General features: G+C 46.9%; 1 protein-coding gene across 1 annotated transcript in view; it reads right to left on the bottom strand.

The window, feature by feature from the left end:
- Nucleotides 1-26,115, bottom strand: part of CD151 (CD151 molecule (Raph blood group)) — a 31,953-nt gene extending 5,838 nt beyond the window's left edge. The window contains exons 1-5 of the mRNA XM_084207929.1: nucleotides 25,989-26,115; nucleotides 12,801-12,921; nucleotides 7,393-7,496; nucleotides 6,242-6,433; nucleotides 1,653-1,727 (exon numbers count right to left, since the gene is read on the bottom strand). Of these exons, the coding sequence (XP_084064055.1) occupies nucleotides 1,653-1,727; nucleotides 6,242-6,433; nucleotides 7,393-7,476 (351 nt within the window). The 5' untranslated portion in view covers nucleotides 7,477-7,496; nucleotides 12,801-12,921; nucleotides 25,989-26,115. The remainder of the gene's footprint in view (nucleotides 1-1,652; nucleotides 1,728-6,241; nucleotides 6,434-7,392; nucleotides 7,497-12,800; nucleotides 12,922-25,988) is intronic.
- Between the last annotated feature and the right edge of the window lie 361 nt (nucleotides 26,116-26,476).

The following is a 26,476-nucleotide window of genomic DNA, read 5'->3' as shown; positions in this document are numbered from 1 at the left end:
CCTTTGAAATTCCAAATTTCCTATATAAACCAATATACACAAATGCCAACATGCCTTTTAGATGGGGTCAATGGAACAAACAGCTGAGCAACCTCTTTATATACCTTTTATTCTACATAGTAAGTACTAAATGAGAGGTCAAACATCTGGTTATACTGTGCAAAATACAGTCTGGAGTTTGTTCTCCATTTGAAACACTGCTTTCTCCAATCCCAGGTATCAGATGGAGACAACACCTACCTCACAGAGATGATATGAGGCATCATTCATTAATATTTGAAAAAAGCTTTGAGATCTTGGGCTGGGAAGCTCTATGGAAATGCAAAGGACTTAGCATAATAGAAAGAAAGGAAAAGGTTCAGCAACTGGAAGGCAGAGGCAAATAAAGAGGGGAGTCCATTAGCAGAACTGTGACTTGGGAGAAAAGCAGTTACCTGTGGGCTCACGGGGAAGAACTGCAGCATGGAACAGAGATAAAGAACCAGTTTAGACACACACATGCAAGCCTTAGACACCAAAGCAAGGGCTGAAATAAAAACAGTGGCAAACAGAGCAAGCAGCCTGCAACCAAGAGAGAAGCATGATTTATCAGCCAGAGGGCAAAGGGATGTGCAGCTATTGATCAGAGATGCACTCAAGTGATCTAAAGCACTCAAGGGTACAGTTCTGAATATGCTGTCCCTTATTTCAACCCGGGGATCAGCTCCTCCATTGTCACATATGAACCTCATGCCTTTGCACAGATGGATGGACAGATCCTGGCTTCCTGCCGTGCCTGCCAGGATTGATCTTTTCCTGTTAAATATGCACATTCATACCCCAGATCCCTCCTGGCAGGAGCCAGTACAGTTCTTTGGCTCCTTGCAAACCACCAGCGCCCATCCAAGGCAAAGGATAGAAGGTCCAAGAGAAAATGGAATGGCAAGGAGTCCTGGCAATGAAGTCAACAAGATGGGATGTTCAGCTGCTTTTCAGACAGCCATTTGATAACAATCCTAATTTGCCACTTCCAATCAATTTCCAGACATGAGAGCAACTTTGCAGGCTGTTTGTGCCTTGGTGGTTAAACTCCCTTTGAAAGCAAAGTGATGAATTAAGCTCTGCTCTCGGCAACAGCAAGAAGTGCCAAGCCAGACCTGCAGCTGTTGGGAGCCTGTCCTGTGTCTCCTGCCCCTCAGCTGTGCTGCTCAAGTAAAGCTCTCAAAAAGTTCTTGACCTGAAAGGACCTCTCAGCTAATCCATTGGTTACCTTTGCTGGATGCAGCAGGAACTGTTTCTGTGTCTTGAACATGCCAAAGTGGCACTAACGTGATTTCAGCTGCACTATGCCTTGAAGGCTGTAAGGAGAGTTCCTAGATCTACACAGCCTCAAAAACTGTCTTCTACAAGGGTCAGCAGAAAAACAGGGCACAAAGTGCACCAAGGGGAGGAGCTGAGCAGCAGGGCTGAGCAGCCCCTTGGAGTAATGACCACCACTTTGTCAAAACCAGTAAATAATCCAAGGTCTTTCATACATGAAGGGGAGTGAGTAGGTGAGCCACAAATAGACCTATGTCCCAAGCTTCCAGGCCAAATTTTGGCTGAAGAAATGGGATGATAACAAGCTGTTCTCTCTCCCTTGTTTGAGTCTCCAAGGACTAATGTTCACTCACCTGCTGGTAGTAGATATAGGCCAGGATTCCTGCAATGATCTCCAGAAGAAAGATGCATAGCAACAATATGAAGTACTGTAAAATAATGGGGAAGAGGCATTAGAACAGACTATAAGGAGATGCCAGGAGGCAGCTTTTCTTTACCTGGTAAGATGCCTGACTCTGTCCTCACTGATGCTTTTCTGCAGCAGTGTTCAGAAGCAGGGGCTGGGATTAAGACTTCAATAGGGTAGGAAAGGAACAATCCCACAGATTAATAAAAACCCACCAAACCACAGAATAACTGAAGACAAGCAGCAGCAAGTGTGAGTTTAACTCACAGAGCCAGAGGGATATAGAGAATGGAAAAGTGCAGGCAACCAAGATAAGATCACTGTACAAAAGAAACCTAGATAGATAATCTAATGACTACACTCAGTATCATAGAAAGTATCTGATTCTGACATCAATACAAAAAAAATTTAAACTTCTACTTGTTTTGACATTGTTTAGGTTATTTCACCAAGTTACTAAGGAGCAATATATGTTATAAAGTTGACTCAATAAAACCACAGAGGACCCAGTTCACCAAATATACAGCACAGCAGCCAAGCATAAAGCATTGTTTGTGCTCCCAGTGACTTCTGCAGGCTGAGGGGCACTGTAGAAGTGGATGGACTTCAGCACTGATTCACACTCAGCACTGAGACTGTATGTGCTCCTGAACTGGAGTCTAGATGGAAAAGCTCTGCATCTCAAAACCAAAATGGGAAGAACTCTTAGAAGACTAATAGAAGACTAATGTGAGAACATGACTATTTCTTAAAAGGGCATAGTGGCAATGAAGTGAAAAGGGTAAGTCCTGCTTACCACAAGGAGACTCAAATGGGCAGTACAAAAAACTGTTTGGGAGCCCTGTTCTATTCACAAACAAGTCAGAAAGCGAAACCCATGAGAAATATGTGCAGTAGATTAAAAGGACTAGGCTGGCCTGAAGAGCCAGGTGATGCATCCACTTCCTGCTTAGGGTCCAAGACAGCTTTTCAGGGAGAACCCGTCTCCTGACAAACAGCCCCTGCCTTGCTCATGGTCAACAATGAACAGTTTCTTTACAGGCTGTTCTGTGACTGCTATTAAATTAATCTTCCTGTAGATAAAGCTAAAGAGACCCCAGTTCCAGCCATAACAAGGGCCTCAAGCTAAGTTCCTGTAAGAGCTGGCTTCCCCAGGACAAAATAAACAAAATGTCTCCCATTTTCTGTTTTACCTTCAACCTTAAGAAAGGTCTGTTACAAAGAGATGAAGCAAATGGCTCTCTACAAATGTAACTGGACATCAAACCTGCACAAAAAAAGGACAGTGAAGATCTGGACACAGCAAGGATGCCTTCTGTTGCAGACGGGTAACACCCCCACCATGCATTCTTTTCACTAGGTATTTTCCAGCCCCTTCTGCAGGAGTAAAATGACACAAATACTCAGGCTTCCTCCTTCACCCCTGCTGGGCTTCAGCAGCTGCAAAGGAAGGACAGCTGGGTTTTATCTGCAGTCCAGGCTTTAATCTGAGCACACAATCTCGGCCTTTCACTCCCCTGCCCCAGGCTCTCCCCCGCAGCCATCCCAATCATCTCGCAGCCGCCTGTACAAGGTACCCATTGATCCCAGGGCAATGAGTCACACACTGGAGAGCAGGATAGCCAAAGGCTGCTCCCAACAGTCCCAGGAGGTTGAAAAGGGGCAAGAAAGGGTTGGCAGGCCTTGACACAACGGCTGGCTCTCTTTTGTTGGCACCTTGTTATGCCTTAACTGACCTGACATAATTTCTCTGCCAAGGAGGGACAGGATGCTGAGAACAACCAATGGACTGGAAAGCTTATTTATTTTTCCTTGCTCTGTGTAATGTCAGATGCATTCAGGTAGAGCTAAGGTTATGTCACCACAAGCTCTCTGCTCGCTGTGCTGGCTTACAGTGGATAGAAACAAACACATATCCAGCAGACCTTAACAAATGTGAGTCACAAGTAAAACCTTGTGAGGGAGGTTAGTGCATCTACCACCCATGAACCCAACCTGTCTCTGCTGATACACTCCACCATTATCTTACTCTCATCATTCCCCTGGGGCCACTTGCAAGTATCATGCTGATATAGGGGAGCAGCAGCTTTCACTCTGGACACACACAGAGCACAGGGCTGCTTCTCCTGTTCTTCAGCTGCAGCTGCAAAGCTTTCTTAGAGGTCTGCTATGGGAGGAGTAGGCCAGCTCTGGCACAGAACTGTAGGGACATGCCCTACTTGTTCCCCAAGTCAGAAATGTGTGATCACCAGAAACTCTCGAGCAAACACATGCCTGGACCTGGGTGGGCTCTAAGCACAATTTACCCTGGCTCTGGTTCCAAGACTGAGTCAGGGCTATTGGGTGTCTCCTCAAGATCTAAAGAGCCCAAATTCCATCTAGTGAGGTACTAAGTGTTAGGTGTGTTTTCTCTGAATAACATAAAAAATGGTTCAACCCACCTGCAGCCCAAATAATTATCTGGAGACATCTTTCTACTATCTGAAAAAGAGATAGATAGCAACAATACTCCTAAATCAGCAACCTCACTTCAGTGGGAGGGCTCCAAGCTGAAATGCAGCAGGAACAGAAATCTTAATCCATGTGAGTTGCCTTCTCCCTGTCCAAGGTAGCTGACTAGAAAAGGCAGTGTGAGGGGCCAGGCCTGAAGAAAGTCACCCCCTCTCTTTACAAGCAAGGTTTCCTATTTGACAGGTCTTTCCCTGGGACTCCTGCTGCATTTTGACTGAAGTATGATATAACAGTGGTCTGTGTCCTTGTAAAGAGCTGGACTGCAGCATCACAGCCAGCCAGGCTGCAGATCCACTGCCTTGCCTGCTCATGGAGCCAGAGAAACTCCACCTCTGCTGCCCAAGCCTCAGCACAGCACATGTTAAGGAAGGCCAGTAAGAAATGACAAAAAAGTAGCACAGCTGCCAGTGATGAGCAATGAAGTACTATGAAAAGCCTTGAAGTGGGCTCATAAAACTCAAGTTACATACAAGGCAGAAAAAAAATTCAGTTTCCCAACTTTTCAAGAGAAAAACAAACTAAAAACTAGATATGTATTTTACAAACATATCCAGAGCTGTCAGTAATCGACTCTTAAAAGCACCAAGGCAGCACTGGGGGAGAGCACAGCTCAGTGCTGCTTATACTGCTCCCTCCAATATTTACATGGGTCTCTTGCACAGAGGGAAAGTGGGACTGGCTGGCACAGCCCCTGGGGTGACTGTGAAGCTGTCAGGATTACTGTCTGAGCTCAGAGCTGGCAGAGGCCCCCAGCCAGGCTCACCCAGCCCTGGCAAGCACAGCCCTGTCTCAGATTACTCAGGGCAACCAAACCAGAGCACAAGCAAGAAGAGACAATAGGTCTGTCACAACCAGCCACTCCAAAAGGACACGTGGTGTAAGGAGACAGAGTGACTTTTTATTCCCAAGAGAAAATTATTAATTTTCTATGGCAGAATAACAAAGAAAACTCCACTGGATTTTCATACATAGCTTCTGGCTGAGGGAAAAAGACAAAGGGAGATCTCTCTGGCATGGAGAGTCAGTGAAGCAAGGCCAAAACCAACTGCTACAGACCAGGAACCCACTGAACAAGCATCAGCAATGCACTCACTGTGTCTCCCTCTATATTTTATTCTCCCTCCCTGGCCCTACCCTGCCTCTCACAGGGATTATCAGGTCTGCATAGCAGTGAAGCATCCGGCTGGCTCACAACCTTTATTTCTGCTCCTCTATCCAAACTGGAGAAATGGGGTCAGTCAGGTGAACGAGGATTTGCAAAGGGAGGAGTTGGTGGCTGAAGTATTTTTTTCTGTACCTGTGAATGCCAAGAGCCACTGATTGTTATTTCAGTCACTGCACTCACCACTGCAGCCCAGACACTAGAACAGACTGCTGCCACACTCCAGACTGAAAGGGAGATTTGAGAGGGAGCAAGCAAAATAGAAACCTCAGGGATGGTAAAAAACTTCAGTGTAGGTGGATGAGCAGGGAGCTCAGAAAGCAACACAGAGAAAGCTGCAAAAGAAGCAGCAGATTATCAAAATAGTATGGCTCTTCTTTGTGGAAGCAAGACAAAAGCAATTTTTTTGCAACTGAAGAAAATATTGGAAATGTCCTGATCTTTGACAGCCAAGTGAAAAAGTGTATTAATCTGGCTTGAACCTAATGTCATTAAAAACTGAACCTAATGTCATTTTGTTACAGGTCTCTCATATTTTCCTCCCTCTTCCCATTTTCCAAAACAGAATATAGAATGGGCAAGGAAGAAGAAAGAGATAAAAGCCACAAGATTTTGTTTTGAATAGTTTAAAATAGATGTTCTCACACTAAGCACAGGTATTTCAACTACACTTTTTACTCTTGAACCATGCAGCACACTCTTTGTGTGAATGAAAGAAAATGCTCCTGTTCCCTAGGACATGGACAGCACTTCTGTCAGGAGCTGGGGACCTTAGTGATATTTGCTCTAGGACAAACAAATAAGGCTGGTGCACAACACAACCAAGATGCTTCCCCCAAATCAAACAATCAAGCAAAACTCACCACTCTCAGCAAATTCCGCCGCTCTTTGAAGGTGGCACAGCACCCAAGGATGCCAGTGACCATGACCACCACCCCAGCCACCACCAGGATATAAGCAGTTGCAGAGTATGTGCTGGAGGAGAGCAGGCTGATGTAGTCACTCTTCTCAGCCAGGGTCCAGATGCCCACTGCCATCACAGCCCCACCAGCCAGCTGGGGAGAGAGAGAAGCAAGCAAATGAAGGGGGTCTGAGGCATGAACTTCCTCACCTCCCAGAGCAGCTGGACAGGGACAGCAGGATGTACCCCAGCTCCATCAGCTAGCCAAAGATGATCTACATTAAAAGATGGACTCACTGGGACTGGAGCAGGTCCTGAGCTTCAAGACACCCAGTTCAGCACCCCAGGCAGCCTGAGATGGAAGCTCTCTAAACCATCTACCTGTGTACAGCAGCTCATACTCAGACCAGAGTCTTCCCAAACGTAGACACACTGGGTTTTGGGCAAATAAAACTTGTCAAATCTGTATGACCAGCCTGGCTGGCTAAACTTTAACCCTTGTGACAAGTGAACACAGAGAACCTAACCACATCCCTAGTGGTCCCTTCTCTCCTTGTAAGCCTTCAGCTTCCAGAGGGTTTTAGGCAGCTTCTGGTAAACTCAGATAGTTTTTCGTAAAGGTCTGATCTGGACACGCCATTGCTCTGTCCCATGCACCAAAGTAAAACACAACCCTTTGGCATCAGTAACTTTTGTGGTGGAAAGTATGACTCTAAGAAGCTCTAAAGTGGATTAGCTGCAATAAGGTGTGTGTCATCTGCTAGCACTCCCTCTGCCATTTTGAGAGGAGGAATGGCAAGACAGTGGAGCCCTCAGACTCCTGGAAAAAGTAAACCAGGTGAAAAATCAAGGCTTATTTTCAGGCTTCCTGCAATTTTCTATATTTGGTAACATGACCTAGAACCAGCCACATGCTACAGTGTCAAACCATAACATCTGCAGCCTGAGCAGCCAAGCCCAAGGGGTGACATTTCACCCAACAGGACAAAGGCTGTGTCCTACTGATGTCAGCACTTCTTCCCAAACACTTCATTATGCCCAAGATTTCTGCACCTCTGACACCAAAATTGCAGTACCACCTCATTGCTTCTGACAGAGACTGAGTTTTCTTACCCAGAAAAAGAAGTTGAAGATGAAGAGAAGGTACTTCAGACAGATGGTCCCACATGTTTCCTTCTTTTCTGTATACTCACGCATCTTTCTGGTTCACCAAGTTCCTAAAAAAAATAAAAAAACAAAACTAGAAAAGCTTGAGTCAGTCATCACACCACCTCTCCCAGAGGGCCAGCATTACTACCCTCCTTCTCCAAGATCCAACACTTGCAAGCTTTTGAAGTAAGGTAGTGAACAAGCCATTCAGCTGACTTCAGGGACACAGGACAGTGCTTGCTCAGATAAAGAGCTCTCGTATCCACTTGGGTGACCTACACACAAGATCTTGCACAATCCCAGGCCTGCTCTCCAGAAATCCCAGTCTGGCTCCTGACTGCAGCCTGTAACTGCTGTTCTGAGGGCGGCAACAAAAACCCTGGTCTCCAATATTTATGGAATAATCTGTCTCAAATAATATTATCTTCTCACTGGCATTAGTTACAACTGCCTTAAATAGAGCCTTCTCTAAGTTTGGGCTATTTTTGATCTTTACAACTGTAACTGAGAACACACTTGTTATATGTTCAGATGTCCTATCCTTTTTGAACCCCAGCAGTCTGTTGGAGTAATTAATTCTCTTCTTCACTGCTTACTTTCCATGGCCCTTCTCACTGGCTAGCTGTCCCCCAGGGCACTAAGAGACTGTCCCAGCTACTAAGAGGAAGAAACACAACCCTTGGCCACAGATGATCCGACAGCATAAAATTCCCCTGCAGATATGTAAGGAATGGGATTTTGTTGTGAGTCAGTCCCAGTGCAGTGTTACAGACCTGCTGCAACCTGGAGCACATTTCCCACAAGTGGGTCTGCAGCAAGCACAGCTCCACGTTACTTCTCTGCCTGTTGTTCAGACCTCAAAGTCTGAACCTTTCAAAAAAATATTCTCATCACTGTCTGACCAGGCAGACAGGACTGTACAGAGTGTTGCTGCCAGCATCACCTATGTGAGGCAGGATGCAGAAGTGCAACCACATCCTCACCACTTGCATTCAATTAAAAAATCATCTCTTTCCTCCCACACCAGCCAGCAAGGAATGATGCACACATTGTGCACCAACATCAGAGTGCAATGTTTTCCTAAACAAGCAATTTCCCTGGAAGCAGGAAGGCAAACAGCCTCTACATTTTTCCAGAGGCATGAAGTTCATGCTTAGTTAATATACAAAACTTCTCCACACAAGCCAAGAAACTTCCTCCAGGGACCCACGGCAGGTACACCCAGCCATGCAGTACAGACTCATCTACCTTGGCAAAACACCTGACAGCAAAGAAAGTGAGAAACAGGTACACACACAGCCAGGCTGCACATCAGCTGACTACCAGCATTATCTTTGCCCCCACACATCTAATGTCTGGCTTTAGAGCCAGATGAACCAAGGCTGGGAACAGCAGTTGCCCATTCTGCAGCATAATTGTATTTTATTTGCAGGAAACTATTTCCTTGTGCTTCATGCCAGTCCACTCAAAAGCCCCCACCAGGCCCCTGCTTTAGAAACTAACAAATGAAGCTAACAAGGAAAGCAAGAGTGTGAACATGCCAGCAGTCCCACCCATGCTCATTCCCATCACCATTTCACAAGAAAACATTTTTCTCCGGAATAACATCTGGCAACAGCAGTTGGCAGCAGAATGTTGCTTCACTGGCAAAGGGAGCAGCTCTGAGATGGTGGCACAGATCAAGGAGAACAACTCTTCAGAGTTATCTCCAGAAGAGATCATAACCTCCAGCGATGCTCAGATTAATTACCATGTTGCAGCACAAAAGTGCCCCGGGCTTTGGGAAGGAATGGATGCTGCTGGTACTGTATGCACTGACCAGGCTTGCAAATTCTCCATGAGAAGACGCCCCGAGAACACAGCATTCATGGAAGGTGACAGATTTATAGTTCCCAGAGGCTTCATTAAGCTACAGAACAAGAACGGCAGCACCAAGGCAGTCACACATGCCTACACAATTCAGAACAGGGACCTCAGCCCAGATCTGAGAGATGCCTTCCAGTAACAGGACTTTTGGCCACCCCTCCTAGTATCAGGGCTGTATGAAGAGGAATGTGCGCTGCAGGTTTGCAGAGACTGACCAGGGGATGATAACCATGGTTTCTGTCCTTAGGCTTCTTGGCTCAGTTTCCCTCTTGCTCCTGCGGATTTTAGGAACCAGCCTTCCTTCACTGCTTTCTTCCTTCCATCCATCCATCTGTCTGTCCCCTACCTATCGCCATACAGCAGGTGCTGGGCCCTAGCAAGGGATATAACTTGTCCCTCCTTCTGTTCCAAGAGCTCAGAAATCCCAGCCACAGCTTCATCTAGTCCAGGATGAGGACTGGGCAGACACACAGCTGAGACTGCACTTGCATCAGACGACAGACAGTCTGAAATCCCCCTCAAGACTGCAGGTCCTGCTCCACCCAGCACTGGGTACAGGCCTTTCAGGCAGCCTGGCTTCGCTGCTGGCAGGAGAGGATATGCCTGTTTCCAGAAAGCTGGCAGGGAACAGCTGCAGGTTTATAAAGCAGGGTGAATCACCAGGGATGGCAGACCATGAATCAGAAAGCAATCAGGGCTGTCTCCTGTTTGATCTATCTTTCCTAGCCAGGAGCAGAGCTGATGGCACTGGCTGCCTCTGCATGCTTAATGACTCACCCAGCCAACTATTAAGGGAAAGGCAGCTCTGCAGACCCTCTTTTTGGAAGTGGCGATTGTGCTCCTTGCCTCACACAGGGTGTGATCTGCTGCCTCCCATCACCTGCAAAGACAGGATCGGGTTCCAGGGAGCTATCCTGGTCTTCGGGGAAAGCAAGAGGGCACAGGAGACTACAGTGAAATGCTTTTCCCAAGGAGCCCCGGCAGCGGCAGGGGGGAACCACAATCTGCTTCCCAGGCTTAGGGTCACTTCAGGCTCTGAGCCTCATGATCCCAAAAAGCACAGAGGTGTTGATCAGTGTCACAGCACCAGGATGAATATGAGGGTCTCATCTTGAATTCACCGACATAGCCAGGGTCTCCTGCCTTCAGTCATCCTTTCAACAAACCCTCAGAACCGATATGAATCACTCTTGAAACCGGACAAGGAGCAGCAACAGTAATTAACACTCATAATTCTGTTCTATTTTAAACACTGTGGAAAAAACTTGTTCTGAATCACTATCAATAATTACACATGAGCTTTCTGATGAACAGGAAATGGAAAGCTCTGCCACAAGGGTATATTTACAATTACATAAAAACATATTAATTAAACATGAGCTTCATAATGGGAAGTACTTTGCTAACTGAAAAAGTGGTTAGAAGACTGAAAGTATTTCCATAATGAAGTTTACTTGGTCCAGTCCAACAGACAGTAGCTTCATCAGCAAGTTAAATTTCAGCAAGCAATCAAGGAATACAGGCTGTGAAATTTAGTTACACAATAGAAAGAAGTATTTTTATGGAAGTCACAAGAATCAACAAGAGGTTCCTACTAAGCCTACACACATATACACTGCAACAGAAATGACAGAGAGAAATAATTCTCTAGGGAAAACAAAATGCATTAAGCTGAGAGGAAAAACAAGTGACAGAACCTGTAGATGAAAAGGAGGGGTAACAGTCTGAAGATTAATTCAAGAAACTGGGAGTTGAACAGCTTGAATCCAGCTTCCCACTCTGACACAGACTTGGTGTATAGACTTGGGCAAGTCCATCAGTCTGACCCTTGCCTCTCTCTTCCCAGTGCAAGACCCTCATCTTTCTCTAAACCCAATGATTTTATGAGGATCTGCACTGAGAAACTCTGCTGATGGAGGAATGCCAGCTGAGAGGCATGACAGGCTCCAGGTGACTGGCAAATCGGCAAAAGCCCGACGCCAACATGATTTCATGGACTCAAAAGTGCTTTTGCCAGCAAAGACTACTTCAGCCAGTGAACTGGAACAACCTCTTTTATGATTAGTAAAATACATACTTATAATGAGAAGAATGCCTGGTAAAGTGACTTTGGCAATAATTTATGAGGCTTGCTGGTTCAAATACATCAGAGATTGAGAGATGCTAACAATGAAGTATATGTGTAACAGTGGAAAACAGTGGAACAACAGTGAAGCAAGGAGGAACCTATGCTAACATCTCAAAAAGATAAAAAAGATAAAGAGTGAGCTCATCCTGCCCTGTGTGACTGCAAGCCACAACCTCCTAGGAGGGTAAGAATATACGGTGCATGACTGCCAGGCAAGGCTGGGATCACATCAAGCATGAAAACCATTCTATGGTCAGATTTTCTTGGGCTCTCATCCTACCATGACTGAACCCTTAGGACAAACCAGACCACAAGAGCTCACCAGAAGTTGAGCAGTATGGCTCCAGTTCTGGATGCTGAGCATCTGGGAACACAAGCACTGCACAGACAACTGTGAAACCTAAAATTTCAATGGCAGAACTTGCTCTGCGTGTTCCACACCACACCACTGTATTTTTCTTTGCAGACCCAGAGGCACACAAAAGCATGCACACACAGCCCAGCTCAGAAAGCACATGACGTGCACACACACACACTCCTGCTGGATAGACATTCATTTAGTCATCCCAGATACTGCTTGGTACATTTGCCTCAACTTGCACAGTAACAGCACTTAATTAAACAGCAAAGAAAGCCAGGCCTGCAGGGTTTTTCTGCAAAACCTGCCCTAAAGCAGCATCTGACAGATGGGGAAGAAACAATGCCAAAGAAAATGAATAGCTCCCAGGCGATTAAAAGCATCATTATTTAAAAGTATTGATTTTTGAGTGATAGCAAGCAAATTGGTATCCAACACATCAGTGACAACTATTCCACAGAGAACTCATACACCACAACTTAGATAACGTCTAACATCTTTACCAAAGCACATAAGAAACACTTGCTGCAGGGAAATCCCACTGCACCTATGCTGTAACAAAAGTGCAACCACTGGGCACACTCCTGGCCTGGAGGGAAATGTTCCACAGGAGACTATCTGAGCTGGGCCAGATAACCCTGGCAGCCATCAGCAAACAAAGCAGACATCCTTCCCTTGGTATGTGCAGCACAGGTGTGGGCCAATAACTTTAATCTTCAGCAAACTCACTGACATTCTTCGTCAAGGCTAAATTCCAGCCTTTGAAAGCATGACCTCTCTTGAGTTCCCTCTCAGTAAGATGAAAACATTACCACTGACACTTTACCTACCCCACTGCACATCCTCAGAAAGGGCCTCCAGCTGCTTCTGGCCTGCCAGAAAGCAGCTAAAAGTAATTAAAGTAAAGCCTTCCCAGGAGAGGAATTCTAAAGCTTGCAGGTAAAGAGGTCAAATTCACACCGTGTGCCATTATCCACCCCAAACTGACAGGCAACATGGATCAGCAGTCTTGACACTGACCTTTCACCACCAAAGCAGGTGACAGCACCCGTGCAAATGTTCAGTCCTCTTCAAAGGCTTTTTTCCACCCCCTCTCTTCTTGCTGGCTCTAGTCTGCTGCTGGATTTAGGAAAGCAGAAAGCTGAAGGAAAAAAAGAAGAGAGATGCAGAGAATCATGAACTATGCCCAAGACTATTCTGTAATCAATATATGATTATATGCTTTGCCATCAAGTCCTTTAAGTAGAGAGCACCTGATTTCAGAATTCCTCTTATGAATGCATTTGATTAAACTGCAAAGTGTGCACTGGATAACAGGGAAGAGCCCAACTGCAGCAGGGGGGAGCATGAACATCTTCTGCTGGTAGAAAGCTGTCAGAACAGGTTTGTATTTACTGCTGCATCCTGTAAATGCTGCTATCAATTCTGTCAAGGCTGTGTACACAAAATGACAGCTCATTCTGGTGGAAAAGGCCCGAAAGCAACTCTATGAGAAAGCTCAGGAAGATCTATGAGAAAGCTCAGGAAGATCCTTCTGTGCAGGGCAAAGCCCTTCTTGGTGTTAGTGCCTTGAAGTGATAGTTTTCAACCTGGTCATGGGAACCCCACCCTCTCTCCTTCCTCAGCTCTCCCTTGATGAAGCCATGCAGCCATTGATAGCCACACTCCAGTCACGGGATTCATCCCATCAAGATTCAGTCATGGCAAGTAGGTTGTGGCTTTCTAGCAGTACAGTAGCTTCCAGATCCTCTTGTTTGTTGCTCATACTGAGTGTACCAGGGCAGAGACACCTCACCTGTGCTGTCAGCCACATCACCTTTTTAGAAATATTCTCCAGCGTACCCAGCACATGACAGAGCAACAGACTGAGGGCCCTTGCAAGCACTCCATCCCTCTAACCTTGGTGTGCCATCCCATGGCTTGCCATTTCTGTGGAGGCAGGTAGGCTGCATAAGTCTGCTGTTCTGGAAAATGGTGTCTAGCATCCTCTCCTTCCCCTGTTTTCCTAAGGTAGAGGGTCCCAAACTAGCACAGTATGGACAACAAACCTTCATTTATAACCAGCCTGGATTATGCCTGCTTCCATTCCCTATGAAAAATGATGCCAATAAGAGCCAGAAACTTGTTGATTCACATTACTACACAGCCTCTAGACCACAAAAACATCTCTTCAGAGAAACAAGCGGAAATTCCATTTCTTGCACCACTGGAAGGCAGGCCAAGCAAAGTTCTTGGGTTTGTTAATTAAAGGTCAGATAAGGGAACTTTCTGAGGAACTGGGGAGAGGAGAAAAGGCGCAGTCACTTAGAAGGCAAGAAACAGTTCTTAATCCTCCTGAGGCTGGGCCCAAACTCACCAAGACCAGCCCTACTGCCCTGCCCTTTATTCATCTGCTTCATGCAGCTCCGACACTCCTGGCTTTTCAGAAGGGAAAGCTGACCCAGGACACAAAGCTCAGTGCTTTGCTTTCCATCTCAGCACTTTGGAACATGCTGCAAAGTCAAAGTACTCGTGCCTTGGACTGGGGAGAATGCAAAACATAAGTCAGACATCCACTGAGGAGGAAAAGCTCCTTCTAAAGAATTGTCATTTAAATTTAGGAGAGAGGGGGGGACAGGAATACAGAACAGATTTTGGTCAAAATCTCACCTCCTTGACATCTTTAGCAGATCCTGCTTGACTCTACCTCTACCTCTTGACTGGGAGACCACTTTTCCAAAGAACTGAGAGAGGGTAAATTCATTCCCATTCTGGGAGTCAGGGAGGATCTCATATCAACAGTCTGTGCCAAAGCAACATCTCCATGGGCGCATGACAGCCCTACTGTCACCCCACAGAATGCTTGCCAAATACCTCCTTTCTTCTGCCCTGTGTTTTGAATAAACCCCTCAAGAGAGATGTAGCCTCCAAACTCCTGCTCATTTTCATAAAAGCCAAGTATCCAGAGAGGAGCTGCAGGCCTAATACACCTGAGCAATCACCTGCTCTCTGAGACAAGACTGTCTCTCCAGGGAAGAGCATTCAGACCTTTCACTCATATTTTCAAGAGTGTTTACTCCCCCAGGGGAGGGGCTTGCTGAAGCATAAATAACAATAAGCATAAATTTCAAACTCAGCAAGGATTTACATGTTCAGCACCACCCACATAACTGCAAATTAAGTGTTTTATGAGAGGGTTAGCCAAGCTGGGTGAGGCAATGCCTGGCTGCAGAATCCCTGAGGATAACAAGGACCTTGGCATAAGACAAATTTTACAACCATTAAGAAAAGCAAGCATAAGAGAGAAAGATAAGAGTGATCGAGCATGCCTGGGACTGTGTGTCTGTACCTAGCACTGTTTCACTACAAAGCAAACAAAAAGCCCTTCCCTGACAAAACATTCAGTCAGCCCCAACCTGAGAGCACAAAGCCCATGTCTCCCGTCCCCAGAAGTGGGTAAGCAGGGAAACAAGCAGCCCCTCCGAGCACCCAGTCCCCATGAGGAGCTGGAAGGCAGGCAGAGACCAGCACCCACTGTGCGACCAAGGGAAACTCCTTCTGCGTCAAACAACCTCCTCTTGTATCCCACAAGGCCTCCTTTATCCTGAAGGATCCCAAAGCACTTCACGCTATTTATACACAGGAACCACTTCACTAGTCATTGAGCTGAGGAGAGGAACAATAACCTTCTCTTTTCTCTCACTGGAAGCTGCAGAAGTCAGTGCCTGGCTATGTTTGCAGAGAGCTCACAGCAATGAGGGTTTGACACAACAAGGAGCAATAGTTCAGATAGGTCAGGGTCAGCCAACAGACAAGGCAAACTCTTCACTGCAGCCTACTATTGGTATTTTAAATTCTATTTTCCCAACTCTGCTCATGGGCATTGTGGGGTTCTTTTTGTTTGGGGTTTTCTTTTCCCTTTTTTTTATTTTTAAGCAGGGCTTTGTCTGCACTGGAGAATTTACCAGTAGCATTAAACCACATTTCTAAACAAAACATTTTGTGCCGAATCAGCTTTCTGCCTGATCCCTTCCTATTCATTATCTTCCTATTCATCCCGTTCATTTTGAGCCCAGAGCTCAGAAGCAAAGCCACTGGGTCCTCAGTGTTTTCAGAGAGTGCTCACAGAACCTCCCTGCCCTGTAGCCATGCCAGTACTAGAACCAAGTCAACAAGCACTAAAAGTCCTGGGAAGATAGAAATCCTCCCAGCCTCCACAAAACCTATTCAGACAACTCTCCACACTAATTCAAAGCACTCTCCAAATAATGTAGCAGTGATAACCATTTTTTCACTCTCTGCAAAAACTGGGTTTTTACACAGTGGTTTGTGCTGAGGGTAAAGACTAACCAAAGAACACGTGCTGTATTGTAGCTACTACACAGTCACTCAAAATTTGGCTGCAGTCTCAGTTCAGTTTTGTTCCCTACAAATCTGTACACTGAAAAGGTGCTCAGCTAAAAGCCAGTAGATTTTCTACCTCCCCACAGTGTCAGGTGCATATCCCACAGCAGATTGTCATCCTCACTGCACCAAACTCACAAACAAATTATAGGGCTTAAAATCCCACTGATAAAAACTTATGCAGCAGTATTTGGAAGAGAGAGAAGGCAATTTGTGTGCCACCACAAGGTGCATCTCTAGCCTCTCAATCACACGGTGTTCTATAATCTCACTGCCTGAAAGATCCTCTGCCTCCTCAAAGCACCCCAATAAAGAAAAAAGAGAGCAGGTTATAACAGGAGCACAGAGAGATTAAGTGCCTCTCTCAGCAGAGAGAAGGGGTGAATTTACTCTCCTCAACATCCATCCTCCAGCAGCCAAGCTGTCCTGTCTTCTGGAAGACCAATGCAGAACACAAAGCTATAAAGCACAAAGTTTTCAAGTCACTTGTTAGAACTCACTGTCTTGCCTGCGCCCAAGACACCTGACTGCAAACAGCACAAAGCAAGAGGTGCACAAAAACCCACACCAGCTTTAGCTTTTGTACAAAACTTGTTTTGATTTGAGTGCATTGTTCCTGTTCTCACTTTCTGTCGTGCAAACAAGGAAAGCAAGTCTCTGGAGCCATCCCACACTTCTTTCCCAAGCAGCCTGCCTCAGAGTGAACTCCACTAAAATTGTATTTTAAAAGCAGTTGACAAGGAATTTGGCAGTGGAAACCAAGGTTAACATTCTTACTGCTTCAGCCCTGTTGCTGATTAGCTCAGGACTGGTGCCAGCCAGGCCAGAGAAAACCTCTGAGCATGCCAGCAGTGGAGCAGGTACCTGCAGTACCAGGAATGGGGTGATGCACTTTGCAGCGCCCTGGCACACAGACAGAAAACGGAACATCATGCAGACACAGAACGGGCAACAGCAGCTCTCACCTCATCATGGCAGCCACAGATGCCAGTGACAACTTCAGGAGCCTCCCTTTCTACACAGAATGTCCTCATGTGGGAACTCTCACATCTGGAAATACCCACTTTCCTAACAGCAGCACTAGGAATGGACAAGAAATCTCTTCTGACCATCAGTCCTCATATATATCCCCAGTACCACTGTCTCTGGAGGTGTTCTGAAGTGGTCACTGAACGATTTGAGGAGTTATATTCCTCTCCACAGCTAAAATCACTTTATTGGAGTCAGATCAAGTATCAAGCACAGTCAAGGACAATTAAATGACATTTCATTTTCCAGAGCTATAAGTCGAAGCTCATAGGAGCTGTCCCTCTCCTGTTGCTATAGGAGCAGTGCTGGAAACAATGCTCAATCAACGCTGCATAAGGTTGCCTTGAAAAGGATCGTTCTTCCAGTAAAATTAAACAACTCCAGCCAAAAATAAAACATTCCTCCCCCTTCCGCCCTGCCCTTGTGTAGCACGTTTTAATGACTCCACCAAAACCATTTACGCAGCTGTTTTTGGAGCAGCCTGCAAACTTGACCGGGAGGCACCAGCATGTGAATAAACAAACGGGAGGCAAGGGCTGCCTCCAGGCAATTACTTGCTGGCCCTCCACCAAGACTGGCAGCAGGAGACAAGCTACAAAGAAGTCCCTGGCTCCACAGCACGCACTACTAAGCTCCAAAGAAATCCCCAGCCCCATGGCAACAATGACTTCCCTGAAACACCTGGCTCTGCCCGGGGCACGGGGAGCTGGGCTTGCTCTGGTCCTCTCGGCAGCTCCAGCGAAGGCACAGGCAAAGGGCAGATCTCCACGAGGGGTACAGAGCCATAACCAGCACAGCAACCTGGGCAAGTCTGTCTCAGGGTACGTCCTGGTTTTGGCTGGGAGAGAGTCAGTGTTCCCCTTAGTAGCCAGTGCAGTGCTGTGGTTTGGATTTAGTATGAGAACAATGTTGATAACAAACATGTTTTGGTTGTTGCTAAGCAGCGCTTACTCTAGATCAAGGACTTGTCCATTTCCCACGCTCTGCCATTAAGGAGGTGCGCAAGAAGGAAAACACCATGGCCAGGACAGCTGATCCAAACTGGCCAAAAAGGGATGTTCCATGCCATAGAAGGACCATGGCCAGGACAGCTGATATAAACTGGCCAAAGGGAAGTTCCATGCCACAGAATGTCACGCTCAGGATATAAACTGGGGGGAGCTGGCCTGGAGCTGCTGGTCTCTGCTGGGGGACGAGCTATGGAGTTGTGTTGTGCATCATTTGTGTTTCTTGGGGTTTTTTCCTCTCTCGCTCTCCTTTTCATTACTACTATTGTTATTATTAAAATTATTACTACTATAATTATATTTTACATTGGTTCAATTGATAAATTGCTCTGATCACAATCCATAACTTTTAATTATATTATTTTAGTGATTCTTCACTCCATCAGGGCAGGGGCATGAGGGAGGGGTGGCTGCATAGTACATAATTGCTGGCTGGGGTTAGACCATGACAGTGTAATCATCCACTTCATTTAGAGCTGGCAAGGAAAAGAAAGTGGGAAAGGGTTCTAACAGATGCCAGCACAAAACAGCTGGACTTCAAAGGAAGCAGGAAAACGCTGAAGGGGCTTTCTCCACCAAACCACCCTCCTGTTAACTTAGGAGTCTATGAAGAAGCTTCAATAAAGGAAAGCCTAAAATTACTTTGAAACTTAATCCTCCCCACAACCACCCCATCCACCTTAGAGGTCAATTTTCGAGTCAAGAGGAACCATTATCATCTCATCTGATCTCCTGTTATTTTAAAGCTTAACATTTAAAGACTGGAAGCAGTCCACTCTATATTCTACAGTAGCATATTCTACCCTGGAATAACCCTCAAACAGCAAGAAGACTCAAGAACACTTCAGGAGATGGGAGAAACCATACTTTGTTCCCTCAGAAGCCTCTAAAAACATAACTGGCACATCCCCAGCATCCAGACTTCTTTGAGCTCAGCAGAAAGCAGCAGAGCACTTTGCTCTCCGTTGCTGGGCAGACTCATTATCCATCTTTCAATTCATCCAATGCCATTAGTGAGCAGTAGGGGAAAAGCAGTCCACAGCACAGCTCACTTGTAGGTTAAGACTCTCAGTAAGTCCTTAAATATTAAAAGCAAAACATACCCAAGAGAAAATCCAAGAACAACACATTCAAAAATTTCTGAAGAAACCGAGTCACTATCTTCAATACTAAATGCCCGCTGTGAAAATGAGGCTCCTCTAGGATAGACAAGGATAGAGGAACCCAGAAAACAAAACTTATCTCTTGCTTTTGAAGAATTTGGAAAAACCCTAAAATCCATGCTGGAAGTAACAAGGTCAATTCTAGCACAAAAAAGATTCCTACTATTACTCACCTCAGCCAAAAGAGTGTTCTAGCTCTGTCTCTCCAGGGCAGGATAATGCAGGAGAGGAGACCAGAGCTGGCCACACATGGTTATCGGTGTCAAAAATTATGAGGATACTGATGATTCACAGCAGTTGTGCCCTCATACATAGGGAAATCAGCTTCCCACTTATCCCCCTGTAAATGTGTCCTTGATAAGAATCACGCTGATGTAACTACAATAATTTATTTTGGCTACTCTCACTGCTCTCATCTAAGCTGGCTTTCGCCTCCCTTTTTTTTTTCTTAAAAGATTATTAAAATTCTTGATGAAGTAGCAAACAATAAAACCTTTTTTTCTACAAGGGGGTTCTCTTCCACATGGAGACAGTTGCAGCCAAAGTAAAGCACATGACACCCGTGAAAGCAGAGGTTTTCCTCTGCAACTGTCTGCTATTCCCTCCTCCCAGGCTTCCAGCAGCACACCTGTGAGAAGGATGCACGGTTCCACAGTGCCTGAGGGCACAAACAGCCCAGTGAAGTCAGCAACCACCATCTTGTCCCGGTCTAAGCACAGTGGTTTAAGTTCCCTTTTTTCTTCCTGCCTCGGTCACACTGCATACACCAGAGGTGTGCCCTGTGGGGTGCACAATAGACAGAACAGGCTTTTGTTTGGCTCTCCAGAGCCCATTTCTGAGGCTGAGCACAGCTTCATTCCTCAAACATGAGCTCAGCCAGACACTTTTGCACTCTTTCCCTGCTCAGGAGAAGGAAAAAACCCAGACAACTGGGAGTCAAAGGTGCAGGAACCAGCCTGACAGTTCTTCCCCAAATACAGGAAGAGTACCTCCCAGTAACAAGAAATATGTCCTTTTAAAAACCCTCCAAGTGGACAAGGCACATTGGAGACCACACCAGATGTCTCCTCACCTCCAGCAGATCTCACCTTCAGCCAAGTCTCCCAGCAAAGATGGAAAAGGGCTATTCCACATAGCAAGGAGGAACCTGCAACCAACCATAGGTCAACTCCTCATCAAGTGGTACTTCCACACAGGACTGGACTCACCTTTTCTATGCTTCAACAGCCAAAACCACAAGCACAAAGCCTAATACTTTCCCATCCATGCATTCCCTGCACACAGCACCTGACACAGAGCCACTAGACTCTTTCGTGCTCCCACGTGTCCATTGCCTGGCTTCTGCACTCACTGTACGCCCCTGTGATGGCACACACAGCTCCCCACCACCTCCCTGGGAGCTCTGCATGCAGCTTGCAGTGACCATGGAGAAAAGGAGCCAACCATCTCTGTTCCCAGGGCAGTGTGGGTGTGAGATGTGGGATATGAATTTCTCCCTTCTGGATTCCACCAAAGCTAAGAAGAAATACTGACATTCACAAGCCATGACTCACGCCTGCCTTGTCAGACACTACAAAAGTCCTGCTCACTGCCTGGCATGTCAGAAATGTCAGCATGGCTGCCATCTGCCAGTTGGCTCTGATAGGAGATAAATTTCACCAAAACCATCCTTCCTCCTTATTTTCTTTATTGTTGCACCATGGTGGACAATAAGGATCAGAGTACTCCCTAAAAACCAGAGGCATTGTGGCTGCTGCTCTAGCAAATAACAGGTCAGCAACTCACTCCACACAAAACAGGAACCTCTCCCACAGTAATTCCTACCTCCCACAGTAATTCCTAACTCAAACCACTCTTGGTCCCAGTTTTAACTGAATTTCATTAGTGAATAAGCCAATTAATCCACTGCTCATCCTCCAGCTATGCTGGTAAGTCATATGCTTGTACTGAAAGAGCTGCCAAGGACTGCTTTCAGTCTGTGTTGAGCTGATTGCACTCCTGTCTGAGATGCACCTACTAAGCTGTACAGCACTGTTCTGGCTGGGACTGGATAGACCAGCAAGATCAGCAAGATCCAAATTCAGCCCAGACTCCAAAACACACCTGTTATTCCACCATGCAATGCCAATAGTGGAACACAGTAATCATTGCTTGGTCTGTCTCCTGTCCACTTCTTCCCGACAGAAGCAGAAGTGTTCCAGTGTGAGGTATCAGACATGTTTTCACCTCATCCATTTGTGCGGCACAGCAGATCTTTCTCCCACAGCATCTCCAAAAGATGTTTCTTCCTTTAAACCTACCCCTCTCCTACAGTGGCAAAGACATCTGGGAAACATGCTGCAAATTTAAGCCAAACTCCACTGTTTCTTAAGAGTGCCCATCTTCCACATCACAGCTACAAGGACAGACTTCACCAAAGCACAGGCACTCACCCTCGCAACAGTGCCCACTGCCCCAGCTCCCCAGTGTTGCTTTCTTTCTTATAAAAGTAAAGAAAACCTGGGTTGAACAAGTGAACTTTGCTCCTTTTGTATCCAGATCTGGCACCAGCCACAGATAAGAAACAATGGTCAATGCCAAACATTTTATGTCACCGACTTCTGTCTCAGCTTTTCTTTATGAAGCCTCATTACCGCCGACAGGAACAACCTGTGGGTCTGAGCAACATCCTCTCCTGCACCTCCCACCCATCTCATTTCCACCTCTCTTAAGAGGCCATGCCACACGCCACATCCTCCCGACTCCCCCTCTGGGATGCACTCACCTCAGCAGGTAGGAGAGGCAGCTCCATGGCAGCCTGCAGGCATGCAGGCAATGCAACGTCCATCAGAGCTGCACAGTGTGTATTTGCTTGGCTGCACCCTGCAGACAGTGCCTGTAGATCAGCACCCAAATGAATTTAAACAGCTGCCAAGGACCCTCCCTCAACTGTTGCAGAACAGAATTCCTGATATCCTTCCTTATCCCACTAAACCCGTATTCTGCCTCCAATAATGTCCATCACTACTGGCATCAAAAGCATGATTGAAATACAAAAACACACACACACACACACACATATATATATAACTCCATGAAAAGCCCAGCTGGCATGTCATAGCATCAATTCATGCTTGCATCCTTCTAAGGAGCTGGACACACTTTCAGTCCCATGTTGAGCTTATTGCACTCTGGCCATACAGAGCTGGGGTCATACCACCCGACCAGCACAAGAAACTCAGGTTAGAAACATGGACCAAGCTGGTCACACCCAAATGCCCAGACCCCAAAACATATCTCTTACTCAGCCATGAAATTCCAGGAACGGAAAATAGTCATCACCCTCCTGATCATTCTGCCAAGAGTTTTATTACTGCCAGCAGCCAGGACACAGGACTTAGTGGGACTCCCTGAATCCATTCCCCAGGATCCCAGGCTGTTGAGATCACAACCAGAGGAGTCTGGCAGGCAGGACAGAAAGGAGCACTGAAGAGAGATGCCCATCAGCAGTGCTGCTACTATAGGGCAGATCAAGGGCCTGGCAGCCAACAGCTTCTGTGCTGTGGGGAGGGATGGAATGAGGCACTCTCCACAGAACTGACAGAACACCTCATCTCCATTCCACACATCTGCCATTCCTCATTTCGCCCAACACACCTTGGCTTCAGACACAGGGTAGCAGGGAAAACCACATTTCTCACAGACTGGGAAGATGGTCACCATCCTGGGGAAAAGCTGTCAAAATGCACGTACAAAAAGAATGGGAAAATGGGATGCTTTTATAGTGACACTGTTAATTTCATTTCAGCTTTGCTGTGGCAAAAGAAAAGCCACATTCAGTGTCTGAAAGGCAGGATGAGTGAATGAGACAGAAGGAGACCTGGTCTGTACCCTTAGGATCTTGAAGGTTTTTAAACAACCAAGGAGACTTAGGCTTCTGTTCCTCAAAGCCAGAGAAACTGAGATGAGCTGTCATTTCTAGGAGCCCCCCTCCCTCAGGCTTTCCATGAACTCAGCTGTCAGTGCACACAGCCAGGGAGAGCTGAAGATAACCCAGTGTTGAGCTCAAGAGCAGAAAGTAGAGTTGAGGGGTAGAACATTCTCTCAGGAGGCTTAAGGAATAAGGCTGATGAGGCCACTGGGGATAGTAATGGTAAACTGGGACATGAAAAAGCACAGCTTCTTTTGTTTGTTTTTCAGAGGTTGTCAATCTTTTTCTTTCTAAGCTTCTGCCGAAGAAGGCACAAGAAGAACAGAGGGACAGTATGATTGCTTTATAAATGATCAAATTACCTGGAAATGCCAGACAGGATAGTCTGCCACAAGCAGACTATCACACATGGTGATAAGAGATGTTACACAAACAACCACATGTAAACACACATTTTCCTTCCATCCATAACCAACAGTTCAGTGTGTTCATGAGCTAAGAAGCCAAACTCTGTAGAAGGAACAAGTGAATTTGTCTGTGGGATAACCTGGCTAGAAGAGACACAGCTCTCTAATCAGCCCACTCAGGGCTGTCTCAAGAGCAAGGCAGTCGTTGCCTTCTGTGCATGCCTGATGGAAACAGTTCAAGTCATGATACAACTTTTATTTGCTGGGAATGATAGGCCAGCTAGAAAGTTCCTAAGGGGAAAGAGAACCCTTCACAGCCACTCCCACCTAGCATTTTTGTTTGACAGGGAATACCAGCAGCTTTCTTCCACCCCCTTATTGAAGAATGTATCACACCCAAAGAGAGAAACTTTCAGACGTGGCACTGCGAGTAGCAAATAAAACCCCTTTAACACACCTGCTTTGAGTTAAGAGAAATAAAACTGGTTAAATTCTCACAAAATGTACCACAAGAGGGATTAACCACCTCAGACTCCAGAGTAAAATGAAGCGTCACACATGAGACATTATTTCAAGCACTCAGAAAAGGCATTTTCTCATTGATCCCTGAAGCCAGCATACAGCAAGGAGTGCCAGGACTTTTACCAAGCAACTGGAGGAGTCATTCTCCTCCACTGCAGAAGCCACAGGACAATGAACACAAGCAACAATTTGGAATGAAACATGCTTTTTGCAGAAATACAGCATATGACCAAAAGTAAAAACAGGCCGGGAACTCAACGAAATCATCAGCAAACTACAGAGCAAGGATGTGATCTGAGGTGAATTACCTGGAGGAGCTCAAAAGCTGCCACCTCCTCCAGCTCACAGCTCAAGCTTCCAGCAAGGGCATCTGACGCAGAAGTGCTGGCACCAGAGCAGCTGGAGCAAACCAGAGCCCACCTGTGCAAGCCAGCGCTGTGCCTTTGACACGGACCTGTCACCAAATGCATAAAGCATAAATGATGCTACCCCAGCTTCCAACAATCCACAGACTGGGAACTGCCTGTCCTATGCGCACAAAACGCTTCAGAGAATGTAAATGCACTGAAACTTCTGCACTGACTTTTCTAGTTACCATGAGCTCAGCAACAACTCAGCCAAGACAGGCACTCTGCTCCCTCCACCACAAACAGTCCTTTGGCAGGAGGACTGGGCCAGACCTTTGTCTTACTGGTGGCAAGCTAAGAGACTCTTCAGCCTCCACAATACCAGCTGGTAAGACCATCCATTACACCCAAAGGTTCCCTAAGAACTTTGGCATTGGACATGTATGTCACAAAGGAAATGTCTTTTCTCAAAAGAGACATCTCTCAAAACTCAAAAAATGGTCTCTGATGGGTGATGCTATTTCAATCAACCTGTTTTCTAGAGGGCATCACATGAACCCTCAGAGAAAACCAGGAAGCACTGTAGGAGGACAAAAGAAGTGAAGCAGTGCAGAATTTAAGGGATGCTATAGAGTACCCTGAAATAAAGACGTCACTGCTGAAACTCAACAGGATACTGCAACAATTACAAAAGCCCTCAGGATAAGTCAGACTTTAAAGATAAAAAAATTTATGTTCTTCGTGAGAGGACAAGAAGAAGAAGCTACTAGTAAAGATTCCTCATGGCAAGCAACACCACGGTGCAGAAATAACCCATTGCCATCAGCTCCCCATCTGATGCAGCTTCCAGAAAAAGAAGGGAACAGAACATCGCCTGGACTGTGTGGTAAACAAGCGCTCGTTCTCCCCCTCCTCCGCCTACAAGGGTCCTATAAGCCCAGCATGAAGGCCAACTCTTTATTTGTACAACAGGGAAATTTAACGGAACAAAAGGCGGAGGGGGGTAATAATCGTTTTACAAGACTTACGGCAACATTCAGAACACCTTTACTAATTCCGCGGGCTGTGCAAAGTTTATGACACCAGCCGCAACAGGTTAAAACACTTTTCTAAGGAAAAAAACCAAACCAACAAAGCATACAAGGGCCAAGCCCCTGCAGAGCCGTACAACGCCACAGGGCGCCGGAGGAGAAGGAAAGCGGTGCAGCTGCGGTAGAGCCGGGGTCGGGTGGCCGCGGCCAGGTCGCCACGGGCGCGGGGTGCCGCAGGGACGGATGGAGCGCCGGGCCCCGCTGCCGCACACGGGGCCCGGGGGCCGCGCCGTGCCCGGCTCTCCCGCGCTGCCGCCCCGGCCCCTTCCCCGGCCCCGCTGCCCCGGGGCCGCCGCGCCCCCCGCCTCCCCGTCCCACCGGTGCCGCCATTTCGGGCGCTCCGCCTCACCCAGGGCCGCCGCTCCGCGCCGCCGCACGCCCCGACCTGCCGCGCCGCGCGGGAGGGAGCCGGGCGGGCGGGGAGGGACGGGAGGCACCCTCAGGAGGGCGGGAGGGAGGCGCGGCCGGCCCGGCCCACCCCGGGGCACCTCCCCCGCCGGCCCGCCGCTCTCGGCCCGGTCGGCTCGGCCCTAGCCGTCCGAAACCCCGGCTCTCGGCTCCTGCGGCTCACGTTGCCGTTTCCATTGCCGCAGGCAACACGTTACAGCGAACTCCAGATGAAGCGGCTTTTTTTGGTTTTTTTTTTTAGGAGTCAGACCTGCTCGTTAAAAGTGTTCTCCATGAAACACCCTGTAAATCAAGATCAAGCCCTGACTGGCACATTGCCTCATCCTCCCATTAGCTCAGTTGAGCCACAGCCCGCATACTTCTGTGCTAAGAGCAGCCCGTGCGAGGGATGCTCCCGGGAAAATTCCCGCACCCTCTCCACGGCTCAGT

Source organism: Fringilla coelebs (assembly GCF_963513975.1).
Source record: "Fringilla coelebs genome assembly, chromosome: 6".
In the NCBI taxonomy this organism is placed as follows: Eukaryota; Metazoa; Chordata; class Aves; order Passeriformes; family Fringillidae; genus Fringilla; species Fringilla coelebs.
The sequence above is the reverse complement of the archived record's forward strand: the minus strand, read 5'-3'. Positions and strand labels throughout refer to the sequence as shown.